At 37.7% G+C, this 18,865-nt stretch overlaps 1 protein-coding gene across 1 annotated transcript in view; it reads right to left on the reverse strand.

Moving 5' to 3' along the window:
* CSNK2A2IP (casein kinase 2 subunit alpha' interacting protein) overlaps positions 1 to 18,539 on the reverse strand; it is a 66,541-nt gene extending 48,002 nt beyond the window's left edge. Inside the window, 1 exon segment of the mRNA XM_067737169.1 lies at positions 18,495 to 18,539. Within this exon segment, the coding sequence (XP_067593270.1) occupies positions 18,495 to 18,539 (45 nt within the window).
* Between the last annotated feature and the right edge of the window lie 326 nt (positions 18,540 to 18,865).

The following is an 18,865-nucleotide window of genomic DNA, read 5'->3' on the forward strand; positions in this document are numbered from 1 at the left end:
GCTACAAATAGGCAGTAATATAAAGCTGATACGCTCTCAGCCTACCCCCATCCCATGGAAGGAGTGCCAAACATTCATTCTCAGACACAACCAAGAACCAGCCCAAGCAGAAGCACTCTTGTTTCTCTAAAGGACATTCTCTGCCTTCTTAACCAGGCCAGCAGACATAATTAAATACTTGGGTTTTTAAATGTCTACCCTTCCAGCTCCCAGGCAACATTCTGTTGGGACCAGATAACCAAGAAGAAAGTGCACGCTCAAATCTTTTTCTCAGGGCACAGAGGCAGTTAAAACAACAAACGTTAAATACCAACAAATGTGGCTATTTATTGTGTAAATAGACTAAATTGCCTCCCCATTTTTCTGTCATTACAATTTCCCCTGTGTTTCAAACAGTGAAATATATAAATTAAAGGCACGTTTTTTCTTAGTTGGAAAAGAAGAAAAGATACTATATAATCTGTGTCTAGTAATCCTAAGTAATGCCACTTAGTTTTGATCCTTTTTGCAGGAAAAAATATATGTTTGATATAAAGGACATTGAATAATTTATGTAATGTTTAATAATGCAGTAAACTGGGAAGAATTCAGAACAACACTCATGGTGATCTAAGTTATTTTCATGCCGTACTATTGCATATGTGCCCATACACTTAAATCTATTAGCATGGGCAATTAAAAAGGAGAAATACTACAATTTGGAAATTAAGCAAACAAGAAAAGCTGCTTTTATTTTGACTGATAAAATAGCAGCTTTTTAATCACGTAATTTGAATTGCAAGAACTTATCTTGAGAAAAAGTAAATTAATGGATTAGGATTTATAGTTATGCTGTCGTAAACTGAGCACCGTTTTCCCTATGCCCAGAGCTGCTGACAAGGAGTAAATGTATTAAGGGTGACAGATGTCTATGATTCAGTGATACGGTATAGCAAGTGTCTCAGAAGCAAAGATGCTGTAGAAGTATAATAATTTCCACCCAATCTCAAAGCTATAACAATGTATCACTGATCTCTCTGTCTCTTAATTTTAATGCTACCTTGATCTGCTTATCTGAGGTTTGAAAATGCTACTGGGTCTCCTTATCTCCGCTATGTGCTGCACTCAGGCCTGTGCCTCTTTAGGGAGCAATTTGATTCACCAGGAAGATGTGGAAGCTATAAACACAGTGCAAATGCAAATGCCATTTTCTTGAATCCCTCTGACTTCCATTCCTCTGCGGCTGGCTGAAGCCTCTATCACCCTATTTCATCTAAGCCTTCTAGAGGGTGAGGCTAACCTTGGCTTCTGTGTTTCTGAATTCTGGCATAGATTCATGGGAGAACATCTCAATGGAACTTAAAGTCTAACGGGAAAATGTTACATCCTCAGCTTGTCACACCTGCTGAGGCGCTTCACTTCATGCTGTAGGGACAAAGGAAATATACCTCCCGGGTCGGCCTTTAGGACTTGTAAAGCAGGCTCTGGACATTAACGTGGCTCTTGAAGCCAGGTGAACTTTGCAACTCCACTAAGAGGCAGGCGTTTTAAATGTTTTCTATTCTGAATGTGAGGAAACAGAAGCCAGAATCCGTAATACTCTGCCTTTAAAAAAAATCTCCTTTTAAAAAAAACTTCATAAGTACATTTTTGCTGATATTTCTGATTCTCTTAGGATATGTTATGCAATACAAATTTACAAATAGTTTTCTCAAGATATTATACTTTTACCAGCAGTTTGAGAGGATCTTTTTCCTTGGACTGTCATATTGTTTATAGTTTTAAAATGTTTTATTAAATGAGAGGCAAATGCTTCCCTGGTGGCGCAGTGGTTGAGAGTCCGCCTACCGATGCAGGGGACACGGGTTCATGCTCCGGTCCGGGAAGATCCCACATGCCGCGGACCGGCTGGGCCCGTGAGCCATGGCCGCTGAGCCTGTCGTCCGGAGCCTGTGCTCCGCAACGGGAGAAGCCACAACAGTGAGAGGCCCGCGTACCACACACACACACACACACACAAAATGAGAGGCAAATTTTCTACCTTGGTATTTGTGAGATAATAGAAAATACATGTACAGGTCTCTGTCCCTTGTTCCTGACACAGCATTCCTAAAGCCTTTGTAATTGCCTAAATGATGAAAACACTAGGAGCATCTTTTGTTCTTTTTTTTTTTTAATTTTTCTCAGTCTTTTATCTCCTTGAACATAGTAAGCATGTTTTTTGTTTTTTGGGGTTTTTTTGCGGTACGCGGGCCTCTCACTGTTGTGGCCTCTCCCGTTGCGGAGCACAGGCTCCGGATGCGCAGGCTCAGCGGCCATGGCTCACGGGCCCAGCCGCTCCACGGCATGTGGGATCTTCCCAGACCGGGGAACGAACCCGCGTCTCCTGCATCGGCAGGCAGACTCTCAACCACTGCACCACCAGGGAAGCCCAGCATGGTTATTTTTTAATCTGTGTCTGATGATTCCAATATCTGAATCACTGGGGGTGTTTCTTTTTTCTTTTCTCTCTTTTTTTTATAACCATGCCTGACTGGCTAGTTTTATTGGAGAAGAAGATGTGGAGTTAACAACATGAATACAGTTGGTACTGATCTCGGTGAGACAGCAATGAGCAGCCCTGAACAGAGATCTTAGTTCCCTGCCTAGGAATTGAACCTGGGTAGCCTGGATGAAAACCAGGAATCCTAGCCACTAGCGCACCCGGGGCTAGATCTTTTGTTCTATTGAGGTGACTCTGAGTGGCCTTCTGGATGGCTCCTGGATGGCGGCTGGTCACCAGAAAGACCAAGCCATGATTAAAAGCTTGGAATTTTCAGCCCTACCCCTCATCCTTCAGACAGAGAAGAGGGATTGGAAATGGAGTTAATAATTGGTCATGCCTACATGATGAAGCCTCAGTAAAATCCCAAGAGTAGAGGGTTCAGAAAACTTCCAGGTTGGGAACACGTCCATGTGCTGAGAGGATGATGCACCCCAACTCCACAGGGACAGAAGGCTCCTGCAATCAGGATCCTCTCAACTCTCGCACTATGGATCTCTTCATCTGGTTGTTTGTTTGTATCCTTTATCATATCTTTTAATAAACTGGCAAACATTAGTCAGTGTTTCCCTGAGTTCTGTGAGCCACTCTAGCAAATTAGTCGAAAATGAGGAGGGGTTCATGGGAACCTCTTCAGACAGAAGTTGTGGGTAATCTGGGGACCTACTTCCTGCAATTGGCATGTGAAATAAGGTGAGAGCTGTCTTGTGGGAAAAAGCCCTTAGCCTGTGGAATCCGACACTATCTTCACTGTTAGAATTGAGTTCAATTGTAGGACATCCAGATCGTGTCACAGAGAATTGCTTGGTGTGGGAAAGTCTCCAACATTGGGTGACAAAAGTGAACTGCTCTGCGTGAAAATAAGAGAGAAACACAGGTGGAAAACTGAGTTTTAACAACTCAGTATTGTATCTAAGTTCCTGCCTTTGATTATCAATGATAAACATTTTGGTATGTCTATTGGCCATTTGTCTTTATTCCTCTGTTCATAACCTATTCATGTTATTTGACCAATTTTCTTTTTCTTATTGATCTTAAAATTTTCTTCCATACTAGTTTTATTAATCATTCATTATATATGCTCATATATTTCTCACTTCTATGTTGGGGTTATGGAATTATTAATTATTATTTATTAATCACATTTCTTATTCCCTATGCCACATATAAAAAATGCCTATGTACACATCTTTATTTTGAAAATTGTTAAATCCACTGAAAGTTTGAAAAAGTAGCACAGAGAAACCATCATGATTCATCAACTGTTAACATTCTTCCACACCTGTTATCTATCCATACCTGCTATCTATCCATACACACACACACACACACACACACACACACACACACACACACACGCCTTTTGTCACACCTTCCAAAGTAGGCTGCAGATATAGCATTTCACCCCTAACTACTTCAGCCTGCATCTCCCAAGAAGTGGAACATTATTTCCTATGAAACCTCAACATCATTACCACACCTAAGAAAATCAACAACAGTATTATCCAATATCCTTACACAAATTTTCTCAATTACCCTCAAAATATCTTTTCAGGATCCATGGTTTATATCATTTGAATATTATATGTCTTTAGTTCTCTCAATCTAGACAAGCTATACCTCCCTTTCTTGGTCATTCATGATACTGACTCCTCAAAGGATCCAGGTCAATCAACCAGTAGACCATCTCACTTTCTAGATGTATCTGACTGTTTTCTCATCATTAGATTTACGTCAAACATAGCTGACAAGAGTCTACATAGAATATTAGACATACTTCCCAATGCCTTACATCATGAGTTAGTGCTCGTTAAATTAAAGTAAATTAGAGTCACACAAGGCAAATTGGAGTTAAAACACTATCAACTTCATTAACCAAAACATTCCCCAGGAATACTAAAGAATATATACTTGAAAGTTGCTAAGAGACTAGATCTTAAATGTTCTCATCACAAAAAAGAACCGATAATTATGTGATGTGATGGAGGTGTTATCTAACAGTATGATTATAATCATACTGCAATATATAAGTACATCAAATCAACATATTGTACACTTTAAACTTATACAATGTTATGTGTTAATTATACCTTAATTAGTTAATTTTTAAAAAAGAATATAACTTGGCCCAAAAGCCAAAACAGGGACACCTACTTCTACCCATTGAAATGTAACAATTTAATCCATCCATCCTGCCATCAGTGGCTGAAAAATTGACAAACCATATACCCCCATACCCACTCGCATCCATATAGATTTACAATAGAAATTTACAATTTCATAAATTTACAGTTGAAAGAGCAGATCTGTGTGCACAAGTTGTTCCAAGCATACTTAAATATTTTCTAAGAACTGAAACTTTTCACAAAACAGAAATGAAGAAAGACAATGTGTTCTTCTGAGGAAAGAAAAAGGCCAATTCATAAGAAGAACAATGATCTTTAAAACAGTTATAAGAATGAGGTGATTCACTCCTTCTCTAGGGGAAGGGTCCAAAAGGATGATCCAGTGCTATCCACTTCTGGGGAATGAGCAGGAGACCTTCCCCCACTGTAGAAGATAGGAAGAACTGCCTCCACAAGATAGTAAACTGTTGCTTTTTAGTTTTCTTCATGATGGATTCTTAAAATACACACACACAGAAACACACAGGTCATTAATTTTATATAGTCAAAGCAATCAATATATTATTTATGATTTCTTCCTTTTTCTTTATTCTGATAAAACCATTACTCAGACAAAAATAAAAGGAATATCATCCAGTTGTTTATGACTTATTTTCACATCACTCTTTAATTCATTTGAAATTTATTTTTATATACAGAGCATTTAATAGTAGCCTTTCTCTTAGGGTATTCTTCTAGCAGTGCTGTCTGATAAAAGTATATGCAAACCAAGTATGTAAGTTCAACTTTTCTAGTCACCACATTAAATAAATTAAAGAAAAACATGTGAAACTGATTTTTTTTTTTTTTTTTTTTTTTTTTTTGCGGTACGCGGGCCCCTCACTGTTGTGGCCTCTCCCGTTGTAGAGCACAGGCTCCGGACGCGCAGGCTCAGCGGCCATGGCTCACGGGCCCAGCCGCTCCGTGGCATGTGGGATCTTCCCGGACTGGGGCACGAACCCATGTCCCCTGCATCGGCAGGCAGACTCTCAACCACTGCGCCACCAGGGAAGCCCTGATTTTAATAATATATTTTACTTAATGTAATCTTTCCAAATATTGTCATTCCAACATTTACCCAATATTAGATAAATTATTAATGAAATATTTTCCATTTGTTTTTCATACTGTTAAAGTGTCCAGACTAGGATCAACGTGGAGTCCCTCATGCTTAGCCTCACCTCAGCAAACCAGAACTTAACTGTTTCTATGCTCAGCTCTCCCAGAAAAAGAAGGTCTAGGTCAACCAACCAGCACTTGTCTGCTCAGCACAAGTTACACGACCAGCTCCAAGTCTTCCTTTCGCTCCATACAAGGAAAGTAACCCTTCTTTAACCAATCAGCAAATTCCTGTAACTTCCTGGTTCCTGCTCACCTTGGTCTATAAAACCCTCTCACTTTGTGCAACGTTTTGAAGCTCCTCTCTGGGATGATTCCCGATTCATAAATTGCTGAATAAAAGCCAACTAGATCTGAAATTTTCTTTTAACAGCTCTAAGTCTTTGAAATCTGGAGTGTATGTTACATTTACAAAACATCTCATTTCAGACACTAAATACTCATCAGCAATACTTAGTATGTATTGAGATTTAATAAGTCTATAATTGAAAGAATACATTCACATACCCAAGTTTTCCAAACTTAAAAACTTTCCAATAAAGTATCAGTTTTAAAATTAAGTTAATTAAAATTAAATGAAATTTAAAATTCAGTTTTTCAGTCACACAAGCCACATTTCAAGTTCTCAATCGTTACATAGGATTAGTTGCTACAATATCAGACAGGGCAGTCTAGAGAATCCGTATCTGCGTAACGGCTAATCAGAGATTCAATTTAGGGAATCTCATTATATAGTACTTTAGTATATACTTAATGAAACTCGTAGTCCAGTCTTTTTAAGAACCTAATCATTTCCAGAAGACAAGGCAGAAATGATGATGATAGACGATAGGTAGATAGATAGATAGATAGATAGATAGAGACTAAAATGTGTGGTAAATTTCATGTCACTTGTAGACCTTATAGAATATCTGAAATTTAAAAACAAGCAACATGGCTTAAGTTTGCTTCCAAACTAGGAGAAAATTGAGATTTGTCTGAGCCCCACAAAAATCTATACCTTTAAAACGCATTTTTAAAATTTATTTATTTGGCCGTGCCGGGTCTCAGTTGCGGCACGTGGTATCTTTAATTGCAGCACGCGAATTCTTAGCTGCGGGATGTGGGATCTAGTTCCCTGACCAGGGATCAAACCCAGGCCCTCTGCATTGGGAGCACAGAATTTTAGCCACTGGACCACCAGGGAAGCCCCTAAAACACATTTTTAATCGTACCTCATCCTTTGATGTTTTCCTCATTAGTGTTTGTAAAGAGAAAACTTTCATCTTAATTATAATAAAAAGTTATCTTTCTCATTTATTTAAAAATGAGTAATAAATATAAGATTCAATTGTCTGTGTAAGGAAATTTACAGTAAATAATTTAAGGTAATAAAAACTTATTTTCCAATACTATACCACAAACATTTGCAATTTTAAACATTAAATATATCTTGCCCAATCACCAGTTAAAATGGGAAATAGATTTATTTTTGAAGACAACATGAGCATTTTATTCTCTTGCTATTTGTTTTGCTCCATCTCTGTGAGCATAACAAAAGTATTTTATAGATGAGTAATTGTGGGCACTGAAGTCAAGTATTTATCACCAAAATTCATACAATAAGTCACCACTATGTTAAGAACTCATTGTGAAGTTGACTTCTTGTCCTTAGAGCCAGGAAGTGATCAAATGGCAGCATTTTACAATAATTAAATTCATATTTAGATTTAACATCTGACAATAATGGGTATGGGGAACTAGAAATAAGAATATAATGACTAAACTTGGAAATAATTTATATTTGACTTGAAAATTAAGTTTTAGAGGTAATAACCAATGTCTGTAATCCCATGAACAACTCATTTTGAAAATTTATTGAACAGTTGTCAATCAGATAGTCACAAAAGAGAAGTCCCTGTAAAGGACTTTAGTGGCAAGAGAGCTTCCAGAATGGACCAGTGGTTCACACTGCAACAAATCAAGGAAAGCATGAGCTTCTGTAACTAGAGATCTTTGTAAATGTCGGACTCCAAATGATCTCAAGTATGGGTCTGATTTTCACCTGCCTCCATTGATTTCTGCATGTGCTACAAAGGAACAGACCCTTTCCATTTATAGTTATACGAATAAATCTCTATTTAAAAGAAAACCCTCTCAATTTTGGAAATACGTAGGGGTGGGTCATCTTCAGGATATTCTAAACTTTGGAATTTGATTAAAGTTACTGCCCCAGTGCAGTTTTCATGATTTTATTTATATCAGGGAACCACACTGCCTGCAAAATAAAATGAATGCCCAAATGTTTTTAGTCATTTTGTGACAAAATTTGGAGTCTTTCTATTGAAGACTTTGGAGTTTGATTTATTGACTTAGCCCAGATAGTATTTCTCAATTACTGTTGGATAAAAGGCCTCTTGTGACACACAAGTGTCCTAATTCAGGTTCAGACAATGGCCCTAGGGCAGCTAAAAATACTTTGCCCTGATGTATTTGTTACGGAAGTTGGATATTATCATTGCTTTTATAACTGCTCCTGTAGTAAAGGATGATTTGAGTTTTTATTGTTTCATCTTATAAGTGACCAATAAAATGAATAATATACTTCCTCATATACAGTTAAAGACACGATTGCCAACTTTACTAGGAAATGAAACAAAAATAGAAATATGATAAAAGAATCTGAAGAAAAAAAACCAAATTGATCTTGTCATTAACTAACTTGCTCCCTAATTACTTACATTCAACTTGTTTATAATATTATTCATGCGTGCTACAATTTGTTTTAAAATAATTTTTGCCACTTCACAGTCTGCTAAATAAGCTAATTTTTTTTTCTCTTTGCCTCACTGTAGTGTAAGTGCCTGGCAATTAGCCTTTTTGATTGTAATGTAAGTGCCTGACATTAAGCTTTTGATTGTCAATGCATCTACCTCAAAGAACTCCACCTCAGACATATTCCCGGCTACACAAGGAGATAAAGGGCCAGGCGGCCCCACCCATGAAGTTCCCCTTTTACAAAACCTCAGGTGACCCAGATAACTGACCACTTGAGGACCCTGCTTTTCTCTTCCAGCACTTTAATTCCTTCTGTTTTAAATTCATCAAAGAAGAGTGAACCGAAGAAATCTCAGGAACCCTACCCTTGGCTCCAATAAAGGCAGAGCCCCAGATCTGCAAGCTCTGTCTCTGGGTGGCCATGTACCCACCAGGACACGTGTGTGAATTAATAAGCTTGTTTTTTCAAAGTTCCTCGATGGTTGTTGCTGAGGCATGTCTGACAATCATAATAAGAATTACAAGGTCCAGTCCAGCCACAGCACTGGCTTTGGACAGAGAACTGTCTATGGGGGAACTCACCACAAAGAGTGCAAGCCCTGGTGAGCGCCCCAGGCATTCCTAGGCGATAGCAGCACCATCGATAGGCTAGATGAACATAAAACACTCGCTTTCCATAATTTGGTACTGAGAGAATTTTAAAATACATTCCAATGATTAGAGCAAAATTTTCATTTGGACCTGGCCACTGAGGCATTTCTCCCCCAGCCCCACTTGTTCAGTCTCAGAAGTGATAAAAAGAAATCATTTTCATGTGTATCAGAGGCAGCTCTTTACCAGGGAACATCATCTTGCCTTAGCCAATCTTGATTCTGGACAGCTAATTGGAATAGCTAGTTAATTGCTGCAAGCAGCCTTTTCCATTTTCTCAGAAAATGAAGGGAAGCCTAGACTGGAAGCAAAGGAGGAACAGAGGAGGGAAAGACAGGCAAATATGGAAATAGAGTGGATGACTGCTGAGGCATGGCTAATCAGAAAGGACACTCCATGCATATTATGGACCCATTGTGATAATAAAACTGGAATAAAATTGCCTACCCAAACCACGTGAGACACTCTGCATCTTTAATTTTTAAAGTTATGAAGACACTTGACACAGAAGGGGATCGATTATCATGAGTTTGAGTGCAAATACTTACTTAGGCAAGGCAGTGGGTCAGAGTCAGTAGGAAAATTGCAGGCTTGCAGCCACGTAATGGCAACTAATTACACTATTCCAGGGCCCCCTTCCAATGGTCTCAGTTGGCAGTAATGGTCATGGCTGATTGATTTTGCATCACTTTCAGGGGTCTGAAGTTATGATAAATTTATATGTTTGCTAAAGAAAACTGGTTCTGATAATGAATCCACCAAAACATTAAAACAAAAGGGAGTCCCTCCAGTTAACTTGTTAGGTGCTCTGATCTTTGAGATAAATAGTTTGGCACAGTTTCAAAATGGAATACAGATATCTGGTGTAGGAGAGAAGCAGCTCTCAGATCACAGTAACCCCTCTTACAATGGCCAGCCTTGAACATATACATTTTGGAAGATGAGAATTTTAATGGTCTCCCCTGTGAATGCTTTATTCCATGTAAAATAAAGTAACAGGGTGCTTTTCTCTATGTTAATAACACTTTTGAGGGCTTGGTTCTAAATTATCAGGATAAATTTAAATTTTATTTGCTATACTATTCCCCTAAGATTATTCAGCTGATTTAGTGAGAAAGTGTTTACTCTTCTTTTTTGTTCCATCCTCACAAAGTCATGAGGGATTTGTATTTCCATAAGGTCAAGTCTGGTCTGACAGACAAGAAAACTGAACTTCATTATTGAGTTCAAGAAAACAAACCATTAGAAGCTAAATGAACCTTGTCAGACTTGTGGTGAACAATAGAAATAAGCAAACCTCCACTTATTGTCTACATTTCCTTAAGGAAAAACTCATACCTCTCTCATACTATTGCCCATGTGAAAACTATAAAAGAAGGCATGACGTCTGAAGACTGAGTGTTCCCTTTCTTTTTTCTATTTATCTGTTAGCGATTTGCCCACTGAGGAGTGAATTTAGTACTGGGAATGACGTGTTTTCTCTTTCTGCTCTACTGAATGTACTGCTTTAATGTATATGTGAAAGTTAATCCATTACATATAAAAATAAATCCATTCCATGGTATTTCCCTGAATCTCTCCCAAAGGATATCACCTTTACAGTAAATAAAGCTTTGCTTATGAAAGTAGCCCTAAGCCTAAAGTGTAAGTTCTCAGCCTGCATGGCCACCTGTGTCACCACCTGCACTATGGGTGGACGTGACACACTGACCTCTATCAGATGCAGTGACTAGGATAACAAAAATAGAAAGAGATTATTGTCAACACTATATATGCTACCAAGCAGCTGATCAGATTTCAACATCAGCTCCTTGTATTGCTGGCTTGAATCTAGAAGCAAAATCTTGTTTGGTATCAATCCTTAAAAATGTAAAATGTGTGTATTCACACATTTAGCATAATAAACGTTACAAGAAATGTGTAAATATGCATTCAGAATCTCCCCTTCTTTTTCTACCTTTTCTGACGTTTTCACTTTCTTTCTGAAACTTATATAATCTATTTGAATTAGAAAAAGAATGTTGGCACAGTGCTGGGTAATACCTGGCTCAACATTGAGTAAATGATTCCATGCTGGCGTCCTCAAGCCCATACAGAGTCTGAGGCGGTAGGATTGGAAAGCTACTGCTCTCTATTTATACATGGCCCAATAGGGTTAGTAGAAGTGGTAGTTTTTCTTCCTTCCATCAGCTCTGTGGTCTATTTGGAGGTAGAAGGCTGTTAGCAGTGGGATAGGAGCTAACAGCATTACATGCTACAAAGAGCAATTGCTTGAGCAATTTTCCTAAGTCAGAGCCAAAGCAAAGCAAATGCAATACTCTCCCTCGCCTCTCTGTCAGCCACTTGAGAGTGGAGCTGCCTGGTGATCTCCATGGGGAGAATTCCGTGACAGAACTGAATTCTGTGGCCAGTTGCCTGGCAGCATGGGTCTGCCTCAAGTACAGAATTTAAATATTAAATGCTATGTACATTTTTTTCTTTTCAGGGGCTCTCAAAAATAAAGAATTTTAATAGCACAGGTGTATCTGCTTGACTTCTTTGAAAGAAAACACCTTCCAGCTAAAGAAAAATGCACAATGTTATTTGGAATATTAGTATCACATTATGGTTTGGTATTTTAATATCAAGTCCAATGAAACAATGGCCAAAAAAGCCCATCTTAAAATTATTCAATCTTATATCCTTCAGCTAAAATATAGACAGAATATTCCCTGAGATTTGACCATTCAATGTAGAGTGTCTCTTTCCCCCCATTTAGAACATTATATATTTCAAAAAATTACCTGTTCACTTCTAAAGTGATAAGAGGAAAATGAAATGGAAAAGTTCAACTGACAGCTAAACCTTTTATAGATAACATTTAAAGCAACTGCTCTTTCCATATCCCATGAATAAAAATATAAGTAAATTGTATTCATTGAATCTAAATGTTCAAAGTACATACAAGCAATGTGCATTAAATAACTACCTGCACTTAACTTTCTTCTTCTGTTTCTAGTTTTGAATAGAATTTTACTGTTTAGTTTTCAAATTCAAAGCTACTTAATCATGATAGCCATTTATTTTGTGTTTTCATATGTATATTAGCATTTTTGTATCTTAAACTCATTCAGGTTTATTTTCTTATATTTAAATTTTTTACATATAAAAGGTACTGATTTTTTCATAAAGAAATAGTCCTCATACAAAGTCAGAATAAAGCAGAGACTAATTCTGAGCAATCACTGAGATTAAAATATTATATACTTTATAAATATTATATATTGCTTATTTCATGAAATTGCAGAATCTTGAAGCCAGAAGATAATCTTAGAAATCATCTAATATAACCCTCCTCATTTTCTAGATGAAAAAGAAAAACTGAGGTTCAGAGGAATTAAATGATCTGCTTATGATCACATGAAATATAGATTAAAACAGGGTTAATAAATACAAGATAGATAAAGGAGTGCCTAGGATCAACTAAATCAGTATAGTGTAAAATAAAGAAAAATCCCAACAAGGAACAGATGACACACTCAAATTCAGATGATTGGAAGAGGGTCTAATTAATGAATCGTTTACCAAGGTGTGGGCAGAGAATAAAGCAATCACAGGAGATATCACCAGAGTCCAAGGCTAGAAAAAGCTTGAGCTATTAATATTCCTAAGGCTAACCTGAGAAAGAGTATGTGGCTCCTGGAAGAAAAGAGAGGATCCTGGAAGAAGAGCTACTTCGACAGGAGCTCTAAACTGTGGTCAAGAGGCAGAGCCAACAGGAGGTGATCGCTAGAGGGAAAGGGGACCTCTTGATATATTGTCCACATAGGTCAGTCTCACAAGACACGGAGCAGAGTGGGAAGGGCAAAGTGCATATGGAAAAGAGTAGATGAAAGCATGAAATGAAAGATGAAATGCAGGTGAAGTGTGAACAAAGGAAAAACAGGGAAAGAGCTAAATGAGGAAAAGACATCAATTTTAAAATTAGGAGCATAAAAGTACTAACTCAGTACAAGGGGCAGACCAGGTAGAATGAGGAAATTGTGTTAGATTATAGATTGCAAAGTCAAATTTCTGGAAAGAGAGAAAAAGAAGAAGAAATGGAAAGGAGGGAAAGTTGCGACAAAGAAAGAGAAAGTTGAGAGTGCAATGGGTATAAACAGATCAAAGTTTACAGAAAAAAAAATCCCTTTTTCATGTAAACCTGTTCCAACTGGGCCTGTGTAGAGATAAAATTCTACTGGGCCACACTGCTCTAATACTTCTGCAACATTAAACGATGAATATTGTTTAAGTCAGTTACCTAACTTTCCTAGGATTCCGCTGTACGCCTGTGCTGCTTACATCTACTACCAACCCCACCTGCTTCCTGAACAGCCATCTAAGTGCATCTTCTTCAAGACTACCCCTTACGGAGGTCATTCACTTCCTAAACCTCTCCCTGGTTCACCATTTGCCTTCTGTTATTGCTCGGTCTTGCTTCTGGTTATTTAGAATTTGATTTCTTCCACAGGAACCCTCAAGCTACATAGAAAACAAAGAAGAGAAATAAATCATATCTGTGGGGCTTCTCTCCCAATATTATCAGGAAAGAAATAGAACCTGCTTCTTTTTGCTGGAAGTCTCCATGTGTTTCTCTGCCTCTCCCACATATCCTTTTTCTGCTACCAGCAAAGCATTTCCAACTTCTTTCCAGATTTTTTTTTTTTTGGCCGATCAAAATATAGACTTCCTTTGCTAAGACATTTACCAAACTCAGAATGAAATATTTTTGTTTACAATTTAATTTAGGACTGTGCTGTCATTTGCCTAGAGTTTTTGTTTTCTTTGAGATTTCATTGGCCCCTCTAAGCCTCAGTTCCTGCAACTATAAAAGGTAAATAATAATAGCTTCTTCCTCACAGGTTGTTAAAATGATGTGAGATAATCCATGTAAAGTGCTGATCACAGCGCTGCAAATAATAAAAGCTTTTTAAATGTTAACTACTATTATTATTGCTCTCTAAATGGCTGTCCAGGATGGGCTGATGATTTACTGCGAAAGACGGTAACGAAGCAACTAAGGGTCAAGGCTGTTCTCCAAAGGATGAAGATGAAAGAACAATGACACCTCCATTATTATCCCTTGGTATCAATGAGCAAGATATTGCTAATGACAAGCTAGTCTTTTTCTCAGAAATAACACATATTTATCTCCATCAATCAGATTAGCCAGCGCAGAGTAAAGTTACCTTTTTTAATGGTGACCTTATTTTTCCAGAGGTTGTGCTTAATAAAACATATTTGGGGCATTCAACTGAATCTTAAAAAAAAAAAAAAAAAACTAATAGAAATATTGCAGAGTACAGCTCCATAGATATTCTGAATATCTTCAAGAAATAACTTTGCAAATGGATCATCAAATAACTTTGCAAATGGATCATCAAATGCATGATAGTATTGGAAGAAACCTCTGTGCTATAAACACACAATCTAGGGAGGAATATAGGCCAGCTAACTGAAGTGAAAACTATGGTCTGAGGCTGCAACAGGATTAACAGAACCACACAAAACAACCCAAATTAAAACCATACCAGATTATGTATGAGATAATTAGTACATATGATAAAATAATTAAATGTGGTCTTTTTTTAATTGGGTTATATTTGAAAATACAGAAAAGTACAAAACAGTAATCTAGCAAACACATGGTACCCACCTCTCAGACTTAATAAAACATATTATCACATTTTCTTTGGATACTTGTGAAAAGACATAAAATAGTAAAATTTTGATCAAAGTCCTTTTTGTGCAGCCTAATTTATTCTCTTCCATGCCATCCATCCCCCTTGCATCCTGGAAATAATCACCATTCTGAAACTGAAATGTATCCTTTCCATCCATGTTTTCATATTTTTACATACAAATATATAATATATATGTGTATGTCTACATATAACATATTATTTTTAAGTTTCAAATTTTTAAATAACACATATAATGTTGTAGGAATTCTTAAGCGTTTGCTGCTTTTTTTTTGCAGTACGTGGGCCTCTCACTGCTGTGGCCTCTCCCATTGTGGAGCACAGGCTCCGGACGCGCAGGCTCAGCGGCCATGGCTCACGGACCTAGCCGCTCCGCAGCATGTGGGATCTTCCCGGACTGGGGCACAAACCCGTGTCCCCTGCATCGGCAGGTGGACTCTCAACCACTGCGCCACCAGGGAAGCCCAAGAGTTTGCTTTTTCTTTCAACATTTTTCTATTATTTTTATTATTCATTGTGCCTGCTGTATATAATTTTATTCCCTTATAATAATGGATATTTAGGTTGTTTTTAGTGTTTATTTTCTATAAACAGCAATGTCACATTGAATACCCTTGTGCATATTTTCTTGTGCACATATGCAAGAGTTTTTCTGAAGTAAATACAGCACTTAGGAGTGGAATGTTGGATCCTGATCAACCTAACGATATTGCCAAATTGTTCTTAAAACTTGCTGCATCAATTTATGCAACCACTACCAACATATAAGAGTTCCCTTTATTCCATATCCTAACCTGCACATGATAGTATCAGAATACTTTTAATGTTTATTTTTCTGGTGAATATGAGATTGAATAACATTGTTAGATTTTTTTTAAGTGAAATTAAATTTTCAAATTTTCAAATTTTCAAATGCATGTCTTTTAAGCAGTAAATTACTGGATTTGGACTTGAAGCAGTTTACTAAATTTCCATTTAACCCATTTTGTACCAATTTGTAATGTTACTCTGTGTGATATTACAGTGAGTTGCCCAAAGAATGATGAGTGAAACATAGCAGATTCCCTTTCTTTCCAAAACAGAGGCAGACAGCTGCTCTCAACCATTTTTCTCAAGCCCAAAATTAGCTCGATCCTTAGCAAGAGATCACTTACCTATGAATCAGAACTTTTTTAGCTAATTTATACTTTTGTAAATATTAGCATCCTTAGAAACCCTCTGGTTTTTTCCCATTCCTCTCTTCCCTTTCCCCCAGCGCCTCCTTTTCCTTTTCCCCCCTTTGACTTATTTTTTTTTCATATAAAACCCATTTAAATATACTACTCAGTTGTGAAGTTGGACTGGTTAGCCCCTTCTTGAAAGTGACAGAGACTACAACTTTCCACAGAGACTTTGCATTTGAGTCTTTTCACTAATACAGCAGCAGGATTTAAGCATTTCATTAACTCTTCATTTAGAGTTTGACAATCCTAAGAAACCCATCTTTCTCCTAAAAGGCTGACTTTATCCAGTCATTTGTATTTCCATTATAGCAATGTCAAAACCTGTTCTGAATAAAATGTTCTGCAAAAAGTATCGTTGTTTCTCAAGTTAGTCCCTAAAAGATATTTTTTTAAATTAAATGAAAACATCTATAAGTTGCCATACTTATAAACTAAGTCCTATAAACTAAGGACTATTAACTAATGGGTTTCTGTTTCATTGTATTGTTGAAATTCAAGGTATCATGTAGGTTATGTATGCATACAGTCATATTTATTTAAATAACTAGAACTGGCGGGCTTCCCTGGTGGCACAGTGGTTGAGAGTCTGCCTGCTGATGCAGGGGACACGGGTTCGTGCCCCGGTCCGGGAAGATCCCACGTGCCGTGGAGCGGCTGGACCCATGAGCCATGGCCGCGGAGCCTGCACGTCGGAGCCTGTGCTCCGCAACAGGAGAGGCCACAGCAGTGAGAGGCCTGCGTACCGCAAAAAAAATAAAAAATAAAAAAATAATGACAGTTTGCTATTGTCAATCATATTTTAAAAACTATAAAGAGGATTTAAGCTCTTGTGAAACAATCAGAATATAGTTCTTTAAATATGCATACTATATTACTAGTTTTATGACTTTATATTTGACTTTTATGATTTATGTTTTATTGATTTCTTGAAAAGCAAAGAGCAATAGTATTAACTACTTTGGCTTTCTTCTCCTGAATCAACTCATATACTGCTCAACAACTTTTGATAACATTATTTTTCATCATACAAAAAATAATAAAATAAGTAAAACTTTTTTGCCTAAATTTCAAGGCCCTCAGTAACCTAAACCGAGCCATGTGTACTGAGTCATCTATTATGTCTCTACACGTACTCTACACTTCAGCCAAATTTCTTACCAATTTCTTACCTCTGTTCATTAACAACACTTCATATTTTTCTCCGTCTGCAACACGGACCTACTGTAACCTTTACATGAACACTTTTACATTAGTTTCCTATTTCTGATACAACAAATTATCACAAATGTAGTGGCTTAGAAAACACAAATCTCTCAGCTTACAGTTCTGTAGTCTCACTGGGCTAAAATCAAGGTGTCATCAGGGCTGCGTTCCTCTTGCCGCTTCTACAGGTCCCCATATTCCTTGGTTTGTGGCCTTCTACCATCTCCAAAGCCAACCATGTTGCAATTTTCTAATTATTCTTCTATAGTCATATCTCCCTCTCTCTTACAACATTAAGGTAGCTTCTTCTATTTTAAGGACCGTGTAATCAGATTGCGTTCACTTGAATAATCCAGCTCATCTCCTCATGACAAGGTCCTTAACTTAAACACATCTGCAAAATCCATTTTGCCACATATGATAATATATTCTCAGGTTCCAGAGATTAGCACGTGGACCTCTTGGGGGACACATTATTCTGCCCACCACAGCTTTCTTCTATTCCTGCCACCTAACAAAGTTTACCTCTTTACTCATAGAATTGGAGCATGTAGTGAGTGGTTCAGATGCACAAATGTCATTCAATTCAACCTCCCATCTACAAGTGAGTCCAAGAGTCTCATTGCTGCCAGATAGTAGACTTTTAGTAAATATTTGTTAAATCCTGAATGAAATAACTTGTTTTTCTAGGCCCAGCTCAGATGATAACATTTCCTTGAGCCCTCAATTATTCTAGTTTAAGTAGATTTCTCACCCAAAATTTCTCTAACGTTTATCATCTGACCACTAAATTATAATCTATCACTTATTTTATATGAGGACAAATATTACTTTTCTACTCTCAGATATTATATTTATTATATGTTTCATTTTATGATGTGTCTAGTGCATAATAGTTTATACTTTTCCCTTTATTTCACTTTTCAATCATTCATTTCATTGTACATTCTCCATATTTTATGTGCTATACTACAGCGGTCCCCAACTTTTTGGCACCAGGGACCAGTTTCATGGAAGACAGTTTTTCCACGGACAGGTGGTTGGTGGGGGGGGATGTTTCAGGAGGTAATGCAAGCAATGGGGAGAGAAGGGGAGTGGCAGATGAAGCTTCACTCGCTCACCTGCCACTCACCTCCTGCTGTGCGGCCAGCTTCCTAACAGGCCGGTAGCGGTCCATGGCCCGGGAGAAGGGGACCCCTGTTATATTTTATTAGTCTGGGTTGGTTCTAAGCCTAAAGGCAAGACCTGCTCTCCAGTTCATTTTTCTTTCTGAGCTCACCTTTGTAAATTCCCCTCACCAAAAAGCACATTGGAGCAGGAGACCTTGCACAGAGCAGATTTTTCCATTCTGTCTTCTTTTCCAGCATTTCTGACTGCAGTTAGGGTGGCAACGCAGGTTGAATCAGTACCCTGGGCCCAGCTGTCTTTAAGTTAGGAAGTAGAAAGTCCCACTTCAGTCTCAGGCCTATGCTCCTGTCATATTATTCTCTCTACCAGGAAGAA

This window comes from Pseudorca crassidens, chromosome 5 (genome assembly GCF_039906515.1).
Source record: "Pseudorca crassidens isolate mPseCra1 chromosome 5, mPseCra1.hap1, whole genome shotgun sequence".
NCBI lineage: Eukaryota > Metazoa > Chordata > Mammalia > Artiodactyla > Delphinidae > Pseudorca > Pseudorca crassidens.